The 25,253-nt window shown below is 40.2% G+C and overlaps 2 protein-coding genes and 1 non-coding gene across 5 annotated transcripts in view; 1 reads left to right on the top strand and 2 right to left on the bottom strand.

The window, feature by feature from the left end:
• The window catches only part of slc39a14 (solute carrier family 39 member 14), a 30,136-nt gene extending 16,141 nt beyond the window's left edge, over positions 1-13,995 (bottom strand). Inside the window, exons 1-3 of one of the 3 annotated variants that reach the window (XM_040003458.1) lie at positions 13,771-13,995; positions 2,246-2,424; positions 438-769 (exon numbers count right to left, since the gene is read on the bottom strand). In XM_040003458.1, the coding sequence (XP_039859392.1) occupies positions 438-740 (303 nt within the window). In that variant the 5' untranslated portion in view covers positions 741-769; positions 2,246-2,424; positions 13,771-13,995. Of the gene's footprint in view, positions 1-437; positions 770-2,245; positions 2,425-7,066; positions 7,636-13,770 lie in introns of those variants that run through there. The other 2 variants (XM_040003457.1, XM_040003459.1) reach the window with 2 other exon arrangements.
• Positions 13,996-15,566: 1,571 nt separating this feature from the next.
• trnap-ugg lies at positions 15,567-15,638 on the bottom strand. The gene has a single exon. It is a non-coding gene; the product is annotated as a tRNA-Pro (tRNA).
• Positions 15,639-16,223: 585 nt separating this feature from the next.
• On the top strand, positions 16,224-25,252 carry LOC120716179 (STAM-binding protein-like A). The gene is made up of 10 exons (XM_040003608.1): positions 16,224-16,390; positions 18,456-18,680; positions 18,806-18,881; positions 18,974-19,069; positions 19,740-20,130; positions 20,343-20,467; positions 20,889-21,026; positions 21,971-22,083; positions 22,197-22,296; positions 24,310-25,252. The coding sequence occupies exons 2-10, from the start codon at positions 18,478-18,480 to the stop codon at positions 24,364-24,366; spliced, it is 1,299 nt and encodes a 432-aa protein (XP_039859542.1). The 5' UTR covers positions 16,224-16,390; positions 18,456-18,477; the 3' UTR covers positions 24,367-25,252.
• The last annotated feature ends 1 nt before the right edge of the window (position 25,253 follows it).

Raw genomic sequence — 25,253 nt, 5'->3', positions numbered from 1 at the left:
AGATGCCTCAATATGCTGCAAAGTCAAACTGTGGAACACCCTGAACGTTCTCTGTAGTTCGGCCGGTTATTGACAAACGAAACGTTTCAGTGTCACAAACCAACGCCTGACTCACGTGTGACGTCCTAGCCGTCATTTATTCTTTTTTGGAAAGGTTCATACTTGGCCACCAGTACTCACAGCGAATCTATTCAAAGGCAGATCAACAAGTGAGTGAGTCAATGAGCCACGACACTAAGTATGGGAAATATGCTAAACAGCTCAGCTATCTGGAACCGGTAGCGCCTGTTTCTTCCAGACAAAACTGGATTTATGATTCTACTTCAGAGTCCTGCAAAGGTGCACGAATGTTAGTCTTTAGCTTCTATTTGTTATATTTTCTCCACAACAGAAATAAATTATAAAATTAAAATGGAGAGAATGAAAAGGTTTTGTACCTTGGAGCTGTTGAACTGGGGAGGTGTGGTTGTTGGTGTTTCAGCTGTGCTGCCGCTGTCGCTTTCACTCTGGCCCTGGCTGAGGGCTGCTAACAGAGATCGCAGCTGAGGGACCGTGATGGTGCTGTTGTCCCCATAGCGGGACAGAAAGTCCTGTAGCACCTGGGCAGGTGACTGCGTCTGACTCTCCACCTGACCCGTCACCCGGCAGAGCAGCACAGCTAGAGCCAGCAGGAACGCCAAGTCAAAGTGAAAGAGGCTGGTGGATGTAGCGGCACGGCCATGAGGGCAGCAGATGAGCATGTCTTCTTCAGTGGACGCAGGACGTCGATCTGTGGGGAGGACAGAAGCCACAAAAAAGAAAGTTTGAGTAAATCTTTGAAATCACTGAAGAGAATGTGGCATTACCTCGCTTTTTAGGAAACTACTTGGATTGCATGTTGAGGACCTGAAATACCAGACTATCAATACCTGTTGGACACATCACTGTTTGTGTGCAAGCACGCGTCGCTATTTGCTGGAAATTCACTATACTGTCTAAACAGCATAGTTTCTGTATGCGACTTCCTGATAAGGTGTGTTAACATTGTGATAGTACGTAACAGAACACAGTTAGTAGTAGTAATTGTGACGCATACTGACAATTTTCTGATAGAAAACAAGCACGCTAACAGTGATATATGGGTTGATGTTTCTCATGTTTATCTTATTAATCCCGGCCAATCTGAGCGATCGAGGTAGACGGGCCTTCATCGGGGAGGCCACATCACAGCCTGCCCGGAGTTTGTCAAAAGGCACCTGAAGGACTCTCGGACCATGAGAAACAATTCTTTACTCTGATGAAACAAAGATTGCACTCTTTGGCCTGAATCCAGGCATCATGTCTGGAGGGAACCAGGCACTGCTCATTACCGGGCTAATAGCATTACTAAGGTGAAGCATTGTGGCAACAGGTACTGGGAGACTCGTCAGTAGGGATGGGAATTGAGAACCCAGTAGTCCAATTCCTTGGAATGGTTAGTCTGCCTGGCTATCCATACTCTGGGCACAATCAGCCGATTTCTGCTCGTGTGTCAGAGGAGGAAAACAGTGGCGCAGTCTACAGCGTGGACATTACTTTAATTTTTATTGTATTACTCGATCTACAACAATAATATGCTGCTGTGTGGTTTGGATTGCTCACTATGAAAAAGTCCTGACCCTAAGTTTAATGTCCACACTGAAGTCTTCCTGAGCCCAAGATTGATTCTCTTCTGAATTATGACAACTGAAAGATTTTGGGAGCTTGTAACAGAGCCTCATCCAAAGCAGGAGAAACACTGGAACCAAAACACTATAATATACAAAATAACTGCTGCTTGAAGCAAAGCTGTGAACTTCTAATTAAACACCAAACACACAAGGTGACACAAAGAGCTTTTGTAGCACGAAGCACAAGCTGAGAACAGGAAACAGTGGAATAAACACAGTCCCCAATTACAGACAATTACAGGAAATTATAGCACACAGATTATCACTGACGATCTCAACCAATGTGCCGTCTGTCGACCGGAAATAGGATTTACTGGTGTTTCACTTTACTCAATCGGTGTTGGTGGGATTTATCCAACACTGTGTGTTTCGACTATATAAAACCCTTATGATTTCCACTTTTTTAAACTCTGACAGTCCAATCACATAGGATCATGTCCACATAGGGTCCACTGTTGTAACAGAGTCTCTATTCATGTCTGTGCACCCTGCAGGTCTACAAGCAAAGCTGGGCTGAATAAACACAGCCATTCATTTTGTTGTAAAGAAGCGCTCACCTTTTCCTACAGAGGTGCGTAATGATAGCCGGTGAGTAAAGAGGCTGTTTCAGTCGGTCTGCCCTGAGGCTCCCAGCCTGCTGAGTAATGCTCACGGGTAACTTGGGAGCTGAGATAGATGTGGGGAGGGAGAAATGTGAGTCTGGAGAGGGCAGCAGGGTCCTCAGGAGTGCAGCGGGCTGTGGAAGAGAGGGAGACAGATAAAATGAAGGTTACAAGTCACTGGTTAGGAGGAAACAAATAGGGAGAGGCAGACAAAAAGACATGAGGACTAAAAAGAAACCTGAAATGGCAGCTGCCAGCTCAAATCTACCGTGTGTTCTCTTATCCATCGATTCGTCCTCTTCCTGTCTGACACTCGGGCCACAAAGTCAAGAACTGAGCCGAACCCTGAATATTTCTTTTCTGCAACTGAAGTGTTTCTTGTTGACACCTATGCAGTTACTTAAAACTGAAGCGTTAAACAGCGCTGAAAAAGATTAATTAAGAAAAAGCAGGCTGACGTGCAAGCAAGTGATCAGGATGATTCACTTTGAAATTTCTCACTTCCAAACATCACTGATGTTTTGGAAAAATGCAGCCTTACCTGAAAAAGTATGTTTTATTTTATCTGGGGAAAGTTGACTAACCAATTTGAGTTCAGGCATCGTCTTTACGTCTCTCTCCAAAGGTCTCTGATCTGAGGAGGCAAAGAGAAGACTCTCCTCTTCTCCCGAGTGAATTACACCCTCTCTCCCACATTTTCCCCTCCACTTGGCCTAATGAGGCCTTATTCTGGAGTTGGTGGAGGAGAGAAACAGAATAAAACTTCAAAAGCATCTTTAGGTACCACTTTTTCAAACTTTCTTCCCTGCAAGTCTCTGTTGCACAATCCTCCTTAAAGTTGCAGGAGCTCTGAACCTTGGCCTCTTTCCTGCTGGCTGCTAATGTTCAGGCACACGGGGAAGCTGAGAGTAAACAATGGTACTAAAATAAATTAGTCAAGCTAAAATTAATACAACAAATACTTGCTCCTTCTAACTTTTTAAAGCTGAGGTTTTCCTGCAGTAGGCAGTGGGAGAGTGTGGTGGACACTATGTTGTGCAATCTGTAGAGTCTATTTGTGAGAAAGGCTTAAAACTGAGCACGCTGATGTGCAAAATAGAAGTGGTGCAGCATATTTCATGGGTCAAAACTGGTCTTTGGGAGGTCACATAAGTATGACTGGTCCATATAAGTGAAGACAGACTGTTTGTGTTAGGTAGTTGACAGAAGCCTAGCAGATATTTTATTTCTTTTTATAATCCCACTGCCTTAGCCAAACATCCTCATATTAACAGGATTTGCTTGGTTAAATAAAAAGGTCTTAAGTACCTCTAATCTTAAGAATGAAGTAACAGCCAGCTGTTTTGAAGCTTCACCTTGTGGTTTAACTGCTGTTAGTGGTCCCTGTGAAAACCCAGGAAAGCTGCCAGAAGTAAACTGATCTCTCTCTCATCTTGTGCATTTATTTTTTAGAAGAGAGTCAAGGTGTGTCAGCCTATATTAGAGAGTGAAAGCACAAAGGTGAAACGCATTCACGGGCATGTTCGAGACAAATGTTTGTCTAGAAGAAGGGGAGAACATTTTAAAGAGACCAGTACTGAGGGGAAAAGCCAAGACGCATTTTCTACAGGACAGTATATTACAGTTTTCTGGTTCTTTTTGCAGCCTAACAAGTCTGACTCAAACGTTTCCCAACATGTATGTGTTAATTCCTCTAAAACCAAAGAAAATGGGCAGACACCAACCAAGAAGCTCTGCTGCTACGTTACACATGAACCATCCAACAAACACAGGAAGAAAGGCTTTAACCCTCAATTAATATGTTGAAACTTAAGAACCAGCCATGTAATCTTCCTTAACACAAACACAACATGTCGGGTATTCACATCTTGCGAGGACATCTAATTGGCATAATGCTTACCCTAGCCTCTTGCCCTAACCATCAAAAATGAATGCCTAACCCTAATATACCTAACCATAACCTAACTGTAGCCCTTACACTAAAACCACATTATGAGTCTCAGAAATGCCTTCAAACTTGCAGGGACCCTGATTTAGGTCCCCGTAAGTGCTGCGGGTCCCCACAAGTATAGTAAGCTTCCAATTTTTGGTCCCCACAATGATATAAATACACGCTCACACACACATGCATGCACCACACACATGCAACAAGGATGTTTGCAGTCAGTCGATGACATAAATCGTCAACTATCAAATGTCAATATCAACACGAGCACCATTATTGCAGTGTTAGAAACCTGCCTGGGATAATCTCCAGGTTACACACACTAAATATACACATGCATCTCAGCGTCTGGAGGATGCGCAGCTCCAAAAAGTCGAGCTATGATAAACAGTGAAGGAGCAGAAACATTCCTCACTGGCAGATGGCTGAGGTCCAATCAAAACGAGTGCCCCGAATGTTGGGTCACGCTCATGTCACCATGTCCGTTTTAGTGGTGTGTGTGTGTGCACAGATAAGATAAAGGCTGGCGGACGAGACTGGCAGTCTGCAGCACAGACGTGAGCTCTTCAACATGATGGTGAAGGCCATGGATGGAAAGCATGATGATTACATGGGAGCTGGCAGCAGCGGGGTGAAGGAGGGAAAAAGCTTAGTCACCAATCCCGACAGCACGCAGAGGACCTCGGATGTCTCAAGACGTCACCCGTTTGTCTGACTTTGTCTTTTTAGTCTCCCATCATGACAGGATAATCTCTCCCTGATCCATACCCAACCCCCCAAATAAGTAAACATATAATGTTCACTTATCATTTCAGTGATACATTTTTTTTTTTTTTATTAGTATGTATTCTTGAAGATTTGTTCCCATTTTCAAAATAAGTGTAACTGGCATTTAAATACACCATTTAAATACCAATAAGTATAAATACAATGATTATATTTCTCTATAATATGAAGTACCAATGAAGAGGAAATCTAATCTAACACTGGCATGAAAATGAATCCCGTCAAACTGAAGCGCTGACAGGAAGGACACACAAGACAAATCGGGTTTCCGTTACAGATCAGGTAGCCATCCACGAGCAAGCATGAGAATACTGCAGCCAGAGAAAGCCGTGAACTCGCAGGCTGAGGTCACCGCGGTATCAGAGCACTTGTGGTGATTAACCATTATTACCAGTGTTTTCTGCACTACGGTCACATCTCACGGCTACTGCACCCACGTGTAAACACCGCTCGATGACCAGTTTCCCTCGTCATCACCAACTTCGTGTGCTGACAAGGCAGAAATGAAGTCAGCGGTGGGTTACAGGTCTCACAGGACTTCTGGCTGACACTTTACCACCGGCCTCAAAAACAACATGAATAACTGCTTTCCATGGATTAGTTTAACCAAACAAACCATGACCACTCCAAACCCACGCATCCTTTTAATAAATTTGTGAGTAATTAGGGTGATGCATACTGATGAGCTAATCCACAAACTAAACCATCCATCATAAAAGCACAGAAAGAAACTTTCTGCTCGCATTTCGCCTTTTTAAATAAGCCGGCACCATGAGGCTCCGTACAAGGAGCATAGATGTCGTCATTTGGCACCAGAAAGTTTTAAAAGGGTAGTCTGAAGAGGCAGATCTCAAGAAACAAGTAGGTGTAACAAAAAAAGAAGAAGAAAAGTGGAATTTCGTAACAAAACGAAACGAAAGAAGAGCACAGGGGAATTAAACCAAACAAAGCAGTGAATAAAAGAGGCGCCTGAAACTGTAAGATTAAGTAAGATGTACTTTGTGTCTTTCCAAAAATAAAATCAAACAGCATTATTGCAGTCATTCGTAACAATTCTTATCCTTACTTTCAGCTGGGGAAGATCACAAATCTGTACAGAGAAGTAATAAGTCAACACAGCGTTTATCAGGCTAGATATTAACACGTTCACATGAAAGGGATGGCGTTGGTGTTATATTACTGATCACAAACTGGGGTAGGTCTACTGAAGGGAGATTTTACAAGGAGAAATAAAACTTTGGCCAGTGTGAAGCAGGTAAAGCTGCCATAAATGCCGTCTGTGGACGAGAACACATTCATCAGTATCACAGCTCTGTCATTAACACCTGACGTACCAGCGAATGACAAACGCTTAACTATGTTCAGGCGTTTAAACTCTGATAATAAAGGATAAATATAAAAAAGAATTTTAAAAATGAATTCAAACTTAGGCTTGATCTATTTGAAAAACTGACATAAGGTAAAAAAAACAACTAAAAAAAAACAAAAAAACAAAAAACAAAAACAAAAACACAGTGCTCTGTTTTAGGATCATATATAGAGGCTTACAGAGCAATAAAGTTATTTTTATATTGCAGCCAGAACAAATAAAGTTGCTTCTAAGAATCCGTATTTCTTACCGATGCTCTTCGGGGAAAGATAAAACTCTGCACTCTGAAGTCGAAGAGATCGTGCAGAGATAGTTTTTTTTAGAGATTTCAATGATTAACAGGCAGTGATTTCATTCATGTTGCCCAACAAAATGATGATAAGAACACTTAGTATTAAATGCTGCCATGCCATGTGTGTTTCCATAAAATCAATATTTAGGTCTTTAAATAACAAAAGTAACGACTGCCAGTCCCAAACCTGGACAAATAAGGAGGGTTGTGTCACTAAATAGCAAAATTACATTCAATCTCAGTCACCCTTATTAGTCCAATAACTGTACTTATCAGACTTGTGATAAATCTAAAAACATAAACAAGCTCTCAGATCTCTGATCTGGTTTCAACAGGCTTTCTCTGCAGACTCATGCTGACTACAGAGCATGCATTTCATCCTACCTTTTCTATGAATGGAGACTGCTTTTGAACAGATCCTTTGCAATTTCCAGCAGTTTGCACCTCACATCTCGTCCGTCCTCTCACATCTGCACTCTGTCCTCTCAGGCCACTTTATATACAACCACAGGGAAGACCAGGTGAGGCTGCGCATGCCTTCATCAACCCCTAATTACTGTTTCGCTTGGTTCTCGTGCAGTTATCATCAACCAAAGCCGTCATTAGATGATAGAGTGATAGCTGTGGGCACTGTTTTGGTTCACCAAACACATTGTTATTGTGCTCCACTCATCCTGACTACACTCCAAACGACCACCAACCATAAAATTAAAGGGTTTCGACGTGACCCGGACTGACTCAGACCCCATCTCTCTTACCCAGGGCAGGAATCCAGACACAGAAAGCCACAGAGCACGTGCACTGAAGGAAGTTACACACATTTTAAGTGGTGGGTTACTGTTTCCTTTTTACTTTAAGAGAACATTAAAGATAAACTGCAGCCATCAAATTAGTTAAGGTAGAGTTTTTTTATCAAGAGTAAGTTAAACATGACGTGGATTAAATCCAGTCTTAGACCATAAAAATTTTTTCAAGTAGGTTAAATCCATGTTTGGGAAATGCACTGATTAAAAATAATAATAAAAATGAACTGAGTGAGGTACAAATTAAAAAAAAAAAAAAAAAAAAAAAAAAAAATCTAATTAAACTACAGATCATTGACTCTAACTATATGTAACTGAAATCAGCACAAAAACCAGATAAAACAAGCACATGAAAACGAGCTCTTGGAAATGATCTTGTATGAAACATGTCAATAAAGTAATTGCTGAGAGGACGACTGAATATTGTACAGCTTGGGGTGTTTACAGAAATCAAATCATTTACCACAAACACACTTATAGACAAAGAGCTGGTCCAGGATTTGAACCTGGGACCTCATGCAGAGAATCATACTCCCTACCAGGGGCGGGGAACTCCAGGCCTCAAGGGCCGGTGTCCTGCAGGTTTTAGATCCATCACAGCTGATTTAAATGGTTAAATGACCTCCTCAACATGTCTTGAAGTTCTCCAGAGGCTGGTAATGAACTGGTCATTTGATTCAGGTGTGTTGACCCAGGGTGATATCCAGGGGCAAAATTTACAGGTGGGTTAGGGGGGTTATCACCCCCCCCCCCCCAATAATCAGACCCAATCAATATAACCCTCCCAATAAAATTATGAATTATCTTGCATAAAGAGGTTATTGATTATCTTTACTCTTTTCAGTTATTACCAGCAAAATCGTTTCATGTTTAATCATCTGGGAATATACCCAGATTTATTTATTTATTTAGACAGAGATCTTAACCCCGCCAATGTTCAGCACAAAGTTACAGCGATGGTGATATCTAAAACCTGCAGGACGCCGGCCCTCGAGGCCTGGAGTTGGACACCTAAGTTATTTGCAAACACTGGGGCAAAACTGTATGGGTGAAACACAGGCACAGCTAATGAGAGCTAAAACTAACAAAATACTAGAATTTCATCACTAAACCTTGAGCACGGACGTCATGGATTACACAGTAAGCCCTAAAATTAGATTAAAAACACTCCCACAGGTAACAACAGCACATGCATGATCCAGTTTAATGACTCAGAGTAGTGAGGCCTGGTCAGGACGTGTCAATTAATGTGGACAGAGCTCTGAAGAATCATCCAGATGAACAAAGTAAAAGACCAAAAAAAATAATAATAATCAGCCTTCTCAGAGCTGTTATGAAGAAGGAAACTATTCATAGAGGCCAAAAGCATTTCTAAACCAGACTGTAAATATGCTGCATGCTATGGCTGGGTAATCGATCAAAAATCATTCAGAACCTCTAGCAGACAAAATCTTGCTCAAGTCACTTTGGGTTTTGTTTTTTTTTTTGTTATTGTTATTCTTCTGTATAAAGCGCAGTAACTTTATTTTTAGACTGCAGCCAACATGAATAAAGTTGTTTCAAAGAATCTGCATTTCTTACTGAAGCTCTGATCCAAATGCTGTAGAGCCTTTTTTTGGAGTATTTCAAGTTACTATGCATCAATACAACCATTATATCCCAAATTTTAATAATAGGTATGCATTAAGTCCATAGTAACTACTAGGGGTGCAACAATACTCGTATCGATATTGAACCGTTCGATACAGTGCTTTTGGTTCAGTACGCATATGTATCGAACAATACAAAAAATTTTATTTATTTTATCAGCTTTTCACTATGGGCTCAAAATGTGGTCATAAATATTTTGTACTTGTAAATCAGTTTAGTATGTGTAAAAAAAGATTTGTGTGTGCGTAAAAGATTGCGTAAAAAGATTTGTGTGTGCGTAAAAAAGATTTGAGTGTGGACTTAGCCAAAAAAAAAAAAAAAAAAAAAAAACCTGCAAGTTACAAGTACGAATTTTGACCCTATTTTTCTTCCTTTCATCTGATTGGTCAATGTCATGTCAATCACAAATGTAATAATCCAATCAGAGAACAGATGGGTTTGGCTGTCGGAGGGGCGCTTTTTTTGAACTGCAGGTCCTTGAAGGGTAATACAGTTTGAAGCTGGAGGATCTCTATATAAATATCCGATAGCAGCTAGGTCCCCTTACTTTCAGCAGCTGTTGAAAGGATTGTTGAAAGGATAAAGTTGTGGTATATCGGTGGTTAGAAATACCATTATTACTTTAGGATTAGTTTAACACAAAGTCAGGGCTGACCCGGGACCATTGCTGTGAGTCACAGTGCGCAGCATAAAAGTCCTTTCACATTGGATGCAGGATGTGCTGCTAATGCTAACTGCTAACTAAAAGCAAAGGATCCAGAATTTGTTGCGCTGGCTGCTGGGCTCTGTGGGTTTTTGCAGCAGCTCTACCTGTACTAGATGCACCTGCTCCTTGTCTTTTCTACCTCTGACTTTATGTCCTCTACAAGAGTTTGTTTCTTTTTACACACACACACACACACACACACACACACACACAAAACTGATTTACAAGTACAAAATATTTATGACCACATTTTGAGCCCATACTTTTCTTCTGACGATGCTGTCTGTGTTGAGCGCTCAGTGGATCTGCGTTCGACTACTCCGCCTAGGCTGCACTAGTCGAACGCAGATCCACTGAGCGCAGCGCAAGCTAGCAAGACAGAAGCTAAGCTCGTTGCAACATGGCAACTGCCTCAACGCTACCCGAAATTGAACCTCCCCCACCCTCATTCAGATCTGGCGTTTGGAACTATCTTGGTCTGCATATGAAGCATGACCCTGAAGGTAAGCGCGTCATGGACAAAAGTAAAACAGTATGTTGGATGTGCCACGCAATGCTCAATTGGTGGGAACTAGTGCGTTAGCGCAGTTAGCTTGTTAACATGTTGACGCCGTCCAGCCCCAAGCACGGGGCGATCCACGGTAGCTCGTTAACGGAGATTTGCCTTGTTGTGGCGTTAACGTCATTTCAGATTAACGCTGACAGCACTAGTGGGAACACAACGAATATGACTGCACATTTACTCCGACATCATCCTAGTGCAAAGACAAGTGGAAGCAGACAAAAACAACAAGCACGCATGCTACAAACTTTACCCGAGTCATTTAGACAGCCGTTAGCACCTGATTCTCCTTATGGGGACCTGATATGTTTAATATGCTGCTGAGAATATAGCCCAGAAGAAGCTATAGTATAGTTTTTATTTAGGAAAGAGCCATTTCTCTGTAATAAACTCTCTTTTCCAAAGATGAGTGATTTCTCGATCAGATTTAGTATTTTATTACTTTGTTGTTTCAGCAACATTAAATTTAAAAACTGTACGTTTGAGTTAAAATATATATTTATAATTTTAATAAATGACAAATTAAAAAAGCATGAACATTTTCTTTGTATCGAAAAAATATTGAACCGTGACACCAAAGTATCGAACCAACCGTGAATCTTGTGTATCGTTGCACCCTCTAGTAACTACATAAATTGCTAAAAAGTGCAAATACTACAAAAGAAACTGAAAATCGTTTTTCTAGTTACAGAAATGTGAAAGATATCCTTTAAATCTATAAATGCAAAAACATTATCCAAAATAGTTTCCAACCACAGGAAGTTTATTTTAAGTGTCTTCATAATTTCTGAGATAAGCTCATTTTTAAAAACTGCAGCAAAAACAAAAATAAATATTGTGCACAATTTGCAAAATGCAGCATGTGCATCAAAATAAACCATTTTCAACAGGTCAAAGTTCTAAGTGTTCCTGGAATTATACAGAAACTGTATAGTTCTTTCAGTAGCACCAGTGGGCATTTAAAAGGCCCCGAGGGGGAAAATAAACTACATTTCCTGCAAAAATGATGTAAAATTTGGGTTTTGCAAAGAATGGCTGACACGTGATAGTTTGTTCTGATAACACGATGACGTTTATTTCAACATAGGAAGTGCCACGAACAGCTGAACAGATCGGCAAACCGTGTTTCTGAATTATAGTGTTTTTGTTGTTGCGTGCACTTTTTACGCAATTTTTTGAAATCCATTAGTGAAAGGAAACCATGACCTGGGACAAGTTAAATGCTTGAAGAAACAAGCAAGCCATGATAGCAGTCAGAAAAGCCTTTGAAAACGGCAGACTCACACATAAAGTAAAGCATCTTGTTGTATAGAACTGTAAAGCTTGAGGTGCTTGAAGATAATGCACATATAAAGTATGTATGATAGCACATTATTATGTGCTATCATACAGGCGTGGAACAAACAAAATATGAATCCAGGGCCTTTAGCACACAAAGTAAAGCGCATACACATCACCCAACGGGCCTGTGAAAGCAGTGAAACATCTCACCCGTCCCAATTTCATATCAAAAATGCACCACTGATGGCAGGAGGAGGACAGATGTCAGTCTAATCCTGACTGAAAAAAGCCAGATCATGCATCAGTGACAACAGGCACATCTTTTCAGATCAGATCTTTGCTCATTTCTCACCTGCAATCCAAACTCTATTAATAGTATTTCCCTTCACATGTCTAGTGTTGGCTCCACTGCACGCACAACATGTTTGTGTAGGTGGTGCACGCACAGAGAGAGAGCTGTCAAAGGAAAAGCTGCCATGCTTTTTTATTTTACAAAGTTCAGCACCAAACAAATTTCACATCATTGCTTTAAAAAATTATTAATGTATATCTTGACCTGCTTGCATTACATTGTTAAAATAATACAAAAATATGGACTTAATGCCATCTAGGATGTGAACCCAGGACCTCGCACACCCAAAGCAAGAAGCAGACCCCTAGGCCAACGAGCCTCTAGCAGCAAACGAACACGTCAGCCATGCTGCTTTCAAATATACTTATACATACAAACTTATAGCTAACCTGCCCAAGGTAATATTAAAAATATATCTGGAGCAAAAAATAAATAAAAAAAATCAAACACAGTCTGCAAAATCTAAACTGTGTATCAATGATACTGGGTAGATGTGTAACATTTTATTTTGCAAAGTAAGGACATTTTCAGAGCTGTAATGTGCAGCTGTAAGCTTAGAGATAAGGTTTCTAAGGAGCAGCAGTGAGAGCGAACTCAGCGATCAAACAATTAACTTGAATTAAAATGTTTATTTTACTGGATTTTACTTTCATCTTATAACGTCTCTGCAGTTGGCAGCACTCATGGGGATCATTTGGTGTGGAAGAAGAATCGTATGACATATGCGACATGCCCCTTTATATGTGAAAGCCCACAGAGCCTGAAGCAGAAAGTCAGCTTAACAAAGAATTTGATATCTTTTATCCTCAAATGTGGTTTTAGGTTTGGTCACACCAGCTAATGCAAAGAAAGGCTGGCTGTGTTAAACCATGTTTGTAGTACACCCCTCTGTGCTCATATCTCCAAATCATAGTGTCTGTATGCACACACACTGTAGTTATTTTACAACAATAACACTGAAAGTAATAAAATGAAATACAACTAAATAAAACACTAAACTGAATTGTAAAGTTAACAATTAAAATAAAGGGCCTTTGAGATACTTGTAAAGGCTCCAATCTCATTCACAATACTCCTAATCATTGTTACTTTTAACTTTCTGCAGACTGTAATATAAACTATAACATTTCATAATGTGACCTATAAACTACAAGCGACCCTAAACGACTGACGAGGCAGTGGACTTTACAGGTTTAAGCAACTGTCAGTGTGAGCAATAAAAGATAAATTAACAATTAACTCATCCTATGCAATACAGCTGAATATAAGTTGAGTAAAAATTAGAAGCAGTAGTAGTACTGAGTAACAGTGCCGACTTCCAGTGACCAAAATGAGATTTAATGTGTGCCAGAAAACAGATGTTACATGCATACATTAAAGGGACTCTTTTTTTTTTTATTGGCAGATTTCTACAGACACCTGGGTGAGTCTCACCTGTCTGCACTCCTTTATTTCTCTCAAAGGCAAATCTATGGATTATCGTGGAGAACACTAAACCCAAAACTGAATGAGTTAAAAAGCTTGAAGATTACTTATCTACCTTTATAATGTTAGCTTCTACACTAAAAAACAATTGATTATTTAGCTATGGTCTTAAATGCTTACGCTGAATAAACACGGACACACTACCCTGTGTTCATCAATAAAACTGAGCAGACGTTTCATCTTAGTGGTCTGATAACCTGGAGTCAGGTATATTAGCTGGTTTTAGATTAGCCTGGAGAGTTAGCTTACCGGGTGCCACTGTTAGGGACAGAAAATCAGGCTTGACGTCAATTCCTGTCAACAATTCAATTCCCGTGGCTCCGACACGAACCGCGACGTCAAATACAGGGAGTGAAAATGTCAGCTGTGGTGGGGACGATCCATCCGGCACTGCTCAGTCGTTCACACAGACAGGACGCTTGCTTTTTAGCCCCTGGCAGCAGGAACGCGTGGAGGATGTGGTCGTTTTCACTGTGACGTCACAGACCGCACTGGCTTTTTCCACATGGTCGTGTCTGCCACCTTGCGTTCAAAGGTGGTACTGCACGAAAACCCCGTACCCTGATTATGCGTGAGCTATATTACTTTACATTCAAATTTATATTTATTTTACTTTTTTTTATTTTTACCTAACATTAGTTTAACTAATGTTTTGTGATATTCTATTTTACTTCATCATTATACATATTATATATATTCTCAAGATGATCCCACACTACCTGAATTATAATTAAAAGGATCAAAAAAGGATTGTTATAGGTTGTTTATTGTTGAACAAAAAGTGAGGTAGTTGACTATTCACTAATGTTGAGGTCATCATTATTGAACATTGGCTAGCCCGGTCCATGCTCCTCTGTGTGTTTTTCTATCTAAGTATGCTTTTTCTGCATTGCCAGTCTGTTTGGGATCAGTCTGTGAAAAATAAACCTTCTGCCAGTCAGACACCCTCCAAATTACATTCCCTCATAGTATTTATCTGTGTCCATATTTCTGTCATTTTTGATAAGATAAGATCTTTGATAAGATCTTGGCAATCGCCATGAAGTGCAAAGCCATCAACATGCTTCCACTGTGTTTTACAGAGGGCTTTACACATTCACTGTCGTACCTGATTCCCTTTCTGCCTGCTGTAGATAGGATTTTCAGGCCTGCCACATCTTTCATCCCCAACTTTTTTTTTCCTCAGAAAAGAAATACACCCTCATTTCAGATGCTTTGGGGGTCACTTTATTTGTGCAGAAATACTATTTCATGCCTGTCAAACTCTGTTGTCTTTGTCTCTCTTTTTTAAGAGTAAACTAAATTACAAATTGTAGGTTTTTGAGATAGACATGCCCAAAAATGCCTGTTGTATTTTATGCATAGAAAGAAGAAATTGCAAAGAAGAAATTTGATAGACCTGCAGAAACCCAAAAAAAACACTTTACCAACTTATATAAAAGTCTGGCACCTTGGAAGCAAAATATTTTAAAAATGAGAAGTAGGCCAACAAGCTATTTATCCATTAGTGGCAACTGACCAATGATTTAAAACGTTCATGTGTTGCTAAACAATATTGTTAAATATCTTAAACCTTTAAAAAAAAACTAGCAGAAATGAATTTAATATAATAAAATAAATACAGGTCATGATATAAAATATGCCAAAGCAAACAAATATGTTATTATGGTAAGAACTTCACAAAAGAAGGAGTGGATGGATTTATTTTCCAAATTTATTTGTCATTTAATTTTTGGTTTAAATTCCCAATTTCATCCTTAAATGTTCAATTAATATAATGAAGTAAACTGTGATCACAAAAAGTAATTCAAAGATAAATGTGTTTTTCCATCCCTACCGTGTAATTCAGAACATTTCATGTGAATTCTATTTACGATTATATAATTAATAAACCCACAAAGTACCCTAAAGACACGCAGATAAGCCTGACAAACACAGTGAGAACTCATTTGCATAAAGTGCGCTACATCAATGGATGTGTATACTTTTTTTTTACTGCCCAAGCGCCCACGATCTCATACAGTCCGTAAACATTAACAAATAAAGGGCTCGTCCGGGATTTGAACCCGGGACCTCTCGCACCCAAAGCGAGAATCATACCCCTAGACCAACGAGCCATGCTGCTCCGTGGAACATCGTCCATCATATTCAAACGAGCCAAGCTAATTGCTGGTTACACTGTTAATATACAGTATATTCATTATTGAGCACAGTAATCAAGGTCTCGACATTTTGATGCCAGACTGCACGAGTAACCACGTCGCTCTCTCTCAGGATACCGTGGTTTGATTGGTTGGTGCCTGGGCTGATGGCTGACGTCACCCCATTCAACCTGAAACGCATCCGCTGTTCTGGACCAGCCGTTTTAAATGCATATCACTAAGCAAGGGAAAGTACCAGAGCACAAGGCCACCTGGGGAAGGACAGCGCATGCGTGTGTAAAGTACGAGGCGAACTGTCCAATGAAATGCTAGAAAATGTTTTTTATATAGGAAAAGCTTGAAAACACATGAAGTCAATAGCTACACAAACAAATAGCAAAAGACTGCAAAATGACCATCAAACACTTAAAATAAATAATTTTTTTGTCTGAAAATTTTCACCTTTAAAAATCAGATCAGTGTATATATATTTAAACACAACACAAAGCCCATATCCATGCGAAAGAAACTAAATTACAGGGATATTTCTGCGCTTGCGTGAGGATTAGTCGGGCGGAAGTTGCTTTGATTGCGGAAGTGTACAGATGCTGTTGGTTGTAGGCGCAGCTTACTAACAATTAGCCTTGGGGCCGTAATTTGACCGTGTTTATTATCCACTTGTATGTAGTTCTGTGGGAGCTTCGGGTTCAGGTTCACGGCTCGATCAGGTAAGAAGGATGATGGAATTTGTACGGAGGTGGAGAGCTTTTTACCCCTTTATTAGAGGCTAACTTAGCATAGGCTAACGCGACGTTTTTAAAGAGCTCGATCAGTTCAGTGACAGGGATCGATGGGAAAATATAGTGACACACAGGGAGTGTCGTGAAGTTTTTAAAGGAGGTGAAAGCAACCCTGAAGGTTAAATAGGCCATGACCGAGCTGGCAAATTGTTTGGATAAAAAACGAAGTCTGGCACGACATTTGTAATTTACCCGTTTCTATAAAGATCACACTGACTGTAAACATAAAAGTTACTGTCACTGTGGTTTTTACGTTTTACTTTCTCAAATACTCTGTCAATAAATTTTCTAAGGAATTTATTCATGTCAAGCACCTTATTCGTGTTTTTATTGCAGGTTAATTTTGATATTATATAGTTATATAGACTTAAAATACACAGTCATGTTGAGAAATCTAATTTTTACCCGCATTTGATGACTGAATGCTTCTGAAGTTCTTGAGGGTTTATCTCAACTATAAAATTTAGTATCACACGCTGCCAACCCCAGCTGTGGTTGTGTCATCTCTTCGGCCTGTTTTAATTCTGTGTGAGTCTACAATAAGGGTAGATTACTGGATAATCATGTTAAAAGGTTTAAGGTTTCTCTAGGCTTTCTTGCTTAGAAGAAGAGTATTGGAGCCAAATGAAAAATAACACCTTTTTAAATACATAATATCTTTAAGCCGTTTTTATAATTAGGCTTACAGACACTTATCCATAAAGCAAATTTTGTTTACCAAAAATACCATCACGGGTAGTCACTTCCTACAGGCCTATTCTGAGTCTACAAAACAAGTTTCAATATTTTATGCAGATATCAGTGTTGTAATTGGTAATAAAGTTTAGTTTTTCTCCATGAATATCTCCTTAGTTTTATGTTCATCATCTGCTTTATGTGGGCAACATAAATAATTTAGACTTAACACATATTTAGTGACTAAATATGTGTTATGTAATATTACTAACTTGTTATATAGACCATATATAATATAGTCTATATATACACACACACAATTGTATTGTTTTTTTGGGGGGGTTTTTTGGGGGGGGGGGGACAAGACTGTTTGTGCAGCTGTGTATGTTAGAAAGAAAACGGTAGCTAGCACTGGACAGCATGAACCACAAGTACCACCCCTCCGCTGCTTTTATCAGCGCCACACCTCTTGAGCTAAACTGTTAAGAAGTGGCCGCCTCTTTACACACTGTGTTTCTGTGCCTTCTAGCCAAGAAGCCATCATGGGAGAATCAATAGCAGCCATTTGACTGTTAGTCAGCATGCTGATGAAGCCTAGAGAACCTCGAGTCACACCAAATCGACCCTCCCAGCAGTTTTTTTTTCCCTAAATATATTCAGCAGCCAGTGATTTTTAGACTGAGTTGTGGCCTTGATACTGAGGACACACTGCCTCTTTGTGCTAGCGTATACGAGAGTCTGTGTTTCCTACATACTTACTGAATTAATTAACTTAAAATATACTCTATATACGCATAGTTTCCAGTGATGTCATTGTGAATTCCTAATAGAGTCATTTGTTAAAAACTCCAGCTGGATATGCCTTAATTTTTTTTTTCAAGATTCCTTCTTGCTGTTAACTTCTAATAAAATGTACATTTCCTTAGGACTCCATGAAGGTTGTAGAGAGTTCTGAAAGCAGATGAAGCAGTGTCTGACTTAAAAACTGTGAAACAAATGTGCAGATTTTAGAGGTTTAAAGGGGGCAACTAAATGTTCTCTTATTTATTCCCCACTCTAGTTAGCTCTATAGTTTTGTTTTTTACCTGCTTAGACTTTCCAATTCCTGTTTGAGAATGAAAGTCTGACTCTGCACAGTCTTTGAATAATTGTGTTAAATTGTCTTTTTCTCAGTATTAACCAAAATAATCATGTTTAGTTTTACCTCCAAGTCAGAATTCAGATTGACGGTGTGTTCAAAGGCTCTCGGATGTTTAAACCCGGCGTTATGAATCCACTGTTGGCTTAAAGGCGCCACTGAGTCAGCCTGTTTCTCCAGTCTTACAGGTTGAGCCATCGTGATGGCCGATCACACTGATGTCAGCCTGCAGCCGGAGGAGCGCGTCCGCGCCCTGACCAAGAAGGGCAGCTCGGTGGAGATTAATGACGACATGCCCCCACGCCGATACTTCCGCTCAGGCATGGAGATGATCCGCATGGCTAACATCTACACGGAGGAGGGCAACATCGAGCATGCCTTTGTCCTTTACAATAAATATATTACGTGAGTGTCTTTTCACATTTCTGTCCACATTGACTGAAGTAAGCTGAGGGAGTTTACGTAAAGACCTCTCTTAAGAGTTTTCTGACCTTTATGGGTCTTGATATTTTTTTTTTCCCCCTCCTAAGGCTCTTTATAGAAAAACTTCCCAAGCATCGGGATTACAAGACAGCCAACATTCCTGAGAAAAAGGACACACTAAAGGTCGTCATCCAGTTTTATTTTGTTTGTTTTTTTGCGTTACTAATTGTTTTCAAGGAAAGTTGGACACTTACTTCATTCTGATTAATCTACAGAAACTGAAGGATGTTGCATTTCCTCAGGCTGAGATTCTCAAAAAGGCTCTACTGAAAAGATTTGAACAGGAATATGCTCAATATCTTGTCAAAAAGGTGAGCTGAGACACTCTTTTGTGAATTTACACCCTTGCATCACATTGCTGCATTAACCTCCTAAGACCCGAACTCTTTCATGGCATGCATTTTTAAATTCTCTTTGCTATTTGGGCTGTTTGGGACCTGATGAATGTAAAAACAAAGAATTTCCAGATTTTTTTTTTTTTACCTGATTTTATCTCTGACAAAAATAAGATTGACATATGAGGACATTTGTTTTAAATTTCAGTAGAACATTTGCAGTATAATGTCCTCGTTAGTGGTTATCAGGCCCTTGTAGAGTAAAATTTTTTATTTTGGTCTAGACATCCCAAAATGTGATGTCCACATATGTGGACGCCAGGTCCGAGGAGGTTAAGTCACACTGGAAAGGTTTAAGAGATTTGAAGTAATTAAATAAAAACCAATTTACATTTAAAGTCCATAAGCAGGTGAATCATTAACAAGCCCCACAGTAACCTCATATCACAGTTCATTAATATGCACCTAAGCTGACCTTGAATAGTCAATCAGTAGCAGTTCATGTGCCACACTAACTGTTCTACAGCAAACTTGTTTCATCATCAAAAAGATCAATACATTTAATGTCGCTGTTTAAAAAAAGGGCCAAAAAGAGAAACCACGGCTGAAGCTAAGCCAGTATGTGATGTGTTTGCTACATGCTCAGAAAGAGGAGGAGGAGGTGTTGGCGCGGCAGCAGTCCAAGCAGCGAGCGCTGGACGCAGAGCGGGAACGTGTGGCTGAGATGCAGCGGCGGCAGCGGGAGCAGGAGCAGTTCAGTGCCTTTGAGGAGATGATCCGCCGCCAAGAGTTGGAGAAGGAGCGCCAACGAGTGCTTCTGGAGTTTGCCACTCCGGCTGAGCCTTCCTCTGACACACCCCTCATCCCAGGCATCCAGGGCCCCCCGTTAGTCTCCCCTACCTTTCCTCAGATCCCAGGAGAACTGTCCAACCACCAACATAACCGCCCTCCCACATCCATCGGCACACCCACCACCGGCCCGCCCAGCTTTGACCGCTCACTCAAGCCGGGGTCTCTGGTCAGCCCGGGGAATAACAGTGAGTTCATTCTTTTGTGTCACGGTGGGCTGGCCTTCACAGGATTTAAAGCACTGCCCTGCTCCTGGGTGAAAGTATTTATTCCTCTGAGCTGATTTCTTTCCCCCCCGACCTACTTAATTTCGTTTGTTTGTTTGTTTGCACCATGACTTGTTTCAGAATCTCACAAGAGTCTAACTTTCCCATTCAGCTTTTGTGTATGGTCTCTGCAGATACAATGGTGGATGCCCTTCGGCAGTTGGCTGTTCCCGCTGAGTTGTGCCGGAGCTTTCTGAGGTTGGCTGAGGCCAACACAAGCAGAGCTGTAGAAACTTGTGGCATCCTATGTGGCAAACTGGTAAGAAGCTGGAACAGTGTAGCTATGCTGGAGCGATGGGTTGCTTTTATGCAGCCCTTGAGCCCAGAGGTGCTAAATGTTGTGTCAATAATTCTGAGGCTGTGAACATTTTATGAATGTGGATTTTAAATTAAACAACAGTTGATGTCCCTCTTCAGAGGTGTAGAAGATAATTTGACTCTTATCTCATTGCTCTTTGGCTACTCTGCCCATTGTTTACATTATATCATTTGCTGGTGGGGTTAACTTCAAGCTCTTTCCACTTTTCTATGAGCATGACTGAGCGTTTTTGCTAGCAGCTCTGTAAGTGCTCAGTGTTAATTTTGTGCAGGCAGTGCCCTTGGGTAGCACTTTGGCAGACAGCAGGACATGCATAATTTAAAGGAGTGTAAAAGCAAGACGCTTTTTGTGTTTGGTCCAGACCAGAAATGCGTTTACTGTGACCCACGTCATCGTACCAAAGCAGTGCGGCGGACCGGACTATTGTGACACGGAAAACGAGGAGGAACTCTTCCTCATGCAGGACCAGTATGATCTCATCACACTCGGCTGGATACATGTGAGTAAAAGATGGGCAGGTTTGCGTCAGTGCTGACGAATAATCAGAGTCACCCACACCAATCAGCTTAGCTTCTAAACTTTATTCAAAGAATAGATTAAAACATTACTCACTGAAATTTTAAAACAAGAGCATGTGTGTAAATTATAGGAGTAAAATCAGGCATAGATGATAAATAAGATGATAACCAGAAGATAAAGACGTCACCAAAGCCACCCTGTAAAATGTCTTAAAAAGGAGGTCACTGATTCATAGTGAGGTAATCCTCTGTGTCTGATTTCACACTAAAATAGATTTTCCTCATGCGTTCACGAGGGCTGAGGGGAAAAAGTATCGTAATATTTTGTGTGGTGATATTGCATTAATACAACAACACCAAATATTAGCATTGTATTAAATAAATTAAAATACTATATGAATACTACAAATAAGAGCGCTCACCTCATACTGAGATTCTTCCTAACTCAGAGCAAACCAATGGCTCAGTCACACGAGTAAAGATGTAACTGCAACCTCATTGCATCTACAAAAACATTCTGAAAATAGCGACAAGAACAGGAAGAAGCAACGCTCAAATATGAAGCTAAAATTGAGGACTGTTTAATGGAGGCTGTCAAAAACTGTCTAAACAGAGGGATTAGAAACCACCCATCACATTCTTCAGTAATGAATCGTACTTTAATGCTGCTTAACTGTGTGGAACCTCGTATCAACCAAAGTGCCGAGTAGGTACTAAAACCTGCCGCCTAATGTAAAACTGTTCACTGATTGGTTTTGAGTTTGTATTAGTTCACGTGTATAGTTAAACTTTTTTTTTTAGACATTCTGACCTGCATAAACTACAGTTTGGCTCACAAGAATAAGTCCTCATGGCTACCTCTGGTCCTGTTCTGCTGTGTGATGAGCACTGAAGTAAACTGAGGTCTGCCCTCTGTGTTTCCCAGACTCACCCCACACAGACAGCCTTCTTGTCCAGCGTAGACCTCCACACGCACTGCTCCTACCAGATCATGCTGCCAGAGGCCATCGCTATAGTCTGCTCGCCTAAATTCAACGAGTGAGTGGGAGAACTCAGTGTCCTGTCTTTACAGACTATGGGATGTTTTTTTTTTTTTTTTGTCTTTTTCTGTGATCTAACCGTGTGTGTGTGTGTGTGTGTGTGTGTTTCAGAATTGGCTACTTCAGACTGACAGATCGGGGAACAGATGAGATTTCCACATGTAAACAGAAAGGGTTTCATCCTCACAGCAAAGAGCCACCTCTATTTACAGTAAGTATATCTGTGCTGTGAAGTCATAGATGCAGTGTTGTCGCAAATGGACAGAATTTGTATCGCTAAAGAAAACGATGCAATTTCTGGGGATATTGAAGTTGTATAGATGATTTAGGATTATAAAAACAAATTTAACTGCAAGTGGCACAAAAAAAGAAAAACACGCTGTTATTTTGAAAAATCTAACACTAAAGCATCCTATAATTAACTGGTGGCTTTTATTGAAAACATCTTCTGTGCATCCAGATTAATTTCTATAACTCCTATAACTGGAGTTACATTTTATTTTGAAAATCCCAAAGTGTTTAAACAGGATTATAATTTCCAGTAACTAACTGGAGTCTTTTATTTTTCGAAGGATTGTTAATAATGATGTAAAAATAATCTCATCTTGACAGACTGAGTGACTGAGCCTCACGACTTCCCCTGGAAACTTATTTTACTTGCCTCTAACCAGCCAGTTAGAACAAGGAAAAGTATTGGCCTCCCACCAAATGACTATTAAAGTGATTTCAGTGTCGCAGTAAAACCTCAACGGTCTTACTAAAGCTGTAGTGGGATTGCATCATCATCATCTGCTGTTTGGTGGTCAGGAAACTGAGTCTTTTTCCTGTCTTGGCGTTCCAATAAAGTCAGCCATGTTTAACATTATTTGAAGTTTTCAAAGTCTGCGCTCTCTCCATGCTGTGCCCACATTCTGCCAGATCTTTTTTTTATTTTTTAAAGCTCTTTTATCTTTATTTAGAACAAACTACTCCACACAAAACTGCAGGTGTGGCCAAAAGCTCCTTCCTTGTTTCTGCTCCAGTTTTTCTGCTTGTAAATTTCCACCATGTGCATGATGGGAAATAACCTCAAAAGGAATCCAACTGTAGTCTTGCAAAAAGTAAACATGTTTATAACGTATGACTAAAAACTCTGACATGTCTGGGGTTTTTTTTTTTACGTGCCAGGGTGGTATGGAGGTAGATGCAACACTCCAGAATAAAGATCTTGTTTCCCGCAGCTGTAGAGTACAGTTTATCTTCCCTACAGATAGATGTACTGTGCACAGTTTTCTGTGGAAAGTCATATATGATTTTTGGCACGGGCAGGGCTTATTGCCAAAAAAGTGCAGATGAAGTGATGACCCAGGGTTCAGTGTAGCTTTTTCTTTCTTCCTTTAATGAGATATTTGGGTCACTTTTAAAAGGTTAGTTAACTCAAAGAGTACTCAAATCTACTCAATAGGAGGCGTTTTCTTATATTTACTGCAGTATCTCAGTCAGATTAAAGGTTCATAGAGAAAAATTAAACATCTTAAATAGATTTGATTATTACTTTTTCAATAAAATAACTTAAATGTTTTAATAGTTAACACATTTCTCTAACATGTGAAAAATCCCAGCATCCAAACAAGGAGGAGACACAAATCCAGCCTCAGGGAGTCACAAGCTTAGTGTCCTCACAATGGCCGTCCCAAAGGCGGATAGATGGGAGGGTTGCATCAGGAAAGCCATCCAGTTTTAACTCCGTACTAATCTGTGGGCTGGATAACTTTCATCAGATCGAACTACCTAAATCTTCCTGAGAATGGCTTTTTTATTTATTTCATCAGTAATGGAAAAACTGCATGTATAGAATCAAATCTGTTTAAAAAAACAAAAGCTTGAGAAACTGATTCTTTTTGTCCCAAAATAGAATTTAAAAGGATTTTTCCACAAGTTATTTGTGTGCAAACGTGTGATATTACAGCTTTATGAATGGCTCACTGTCCACAGCATGCTAATTAATGTTAAGAGAGCGTAAACCAGGAAATAAATATTTCAAAAGTACTTTGCTATAATCACAAGGAGACGTATATCTGCCTCCACATGAAACGTCTGCTGCGATTCCCAGTCCAGCTCTTGTTTGGCTCTGCTTGGGGGGGGGGAGGGATGGGAATGGGGTACGGTACTCTTCCTGGTGTACCGTACCCCAGAGTGGCTAACTGTTTGAGCGTGTAACTGAAATGTGTTTCTCCTTTTTCAGCACGCCGGACATGTCACCATCACTGATGGCACCGTGTCCATGATGGATTTGCGGTGATCTCTTTCCTTTTTTTCACCAAAACACTCACAGACTGTTTCATCAAGCTGGGGAAAAAACACTCATTTTTATTTTCAGGGCGGTTCTGAGCAGATGCTGGCCGCGAGTTTACCATAATTATGGACCTCGGTTGTTCTCAAAGAGAACAACGCTGCAAACGTTTTTCTTTTTATGTTTTTTTGTTCTGTTAAGAAGATATTCCACATATTGTTGCACTTTCCAAACAAGCAACTGCGATCCAGCTGAAGGACTTGTTCTTGGGGCCCTTTGTTTCTGTCAGTGTGTGGTGTACTTCTTTCCTTTTGTCATTAATAAAGATGTTCGTTCATCAGTGAGAGACGCACGTCTGGTAACCCAAACCTTTCTTGCACCATCGTCACATTTTGGTTTCTGCCTGAAGGATAAAGTGCCAAGGATGAGAACATAAACTTGTTTTTGAGTTTTTCAGTCTGCAACGTGAAGTCCAGTGTGGAGTATATAATTTATTCTTTGTTCTTTTAAATGAGTGATGAGAGAAGTGAAAGCAAGTTGTAACTCAGGTATGCAGGCGGTGCTTGTGTTGCTGCGCTGTATTCTATTTTTATACCCCATCACTCCAGATCATCCTCTACCGTTAAAGGTGTCTGTGTGAAGTTTAAAAATGTCCTTATTGTTTCTTGGATAAGGGATTGGTCGAGCTTTATCATGTGTTCACGCTTCAGAGGACAAGTGTGCAATCTGAATGTACCTGAATGCTCCACATTACAACATTTTACTAACCACCCGGCCCTGGATCATGCCTCTGTAACCAGTTTTGTTTGCTCCCTTCTCTTGTTAGAAGAGGTCAATGATTAGCCATAATTACGAATTAATTGCCAAGAAAAGAATAAACTTGTAGATGAATTTAT

This window comes from Simochromis diagramma, unplaced genomic scaffold, assembly GCF_900408965.1.
Source record: "Simochromis diagramma unplaced genomic scaffold, fSimDia1.1 OVJJ01000583.1, whole genome shotgun sequence".
Classification (NCBI taxonomy): domain Eukaryota; kingdom Metazoa; phylum Chordata; class Actinopteri; order Cichliformes; family Cichlidae; genus Simochromis; species Simochromis diagramma.
The sequence above is the reverse complement of the archived record's forward strand: the minus strand, read 5'-3'. Positions and strand labels throughout refer to the sequence as shown.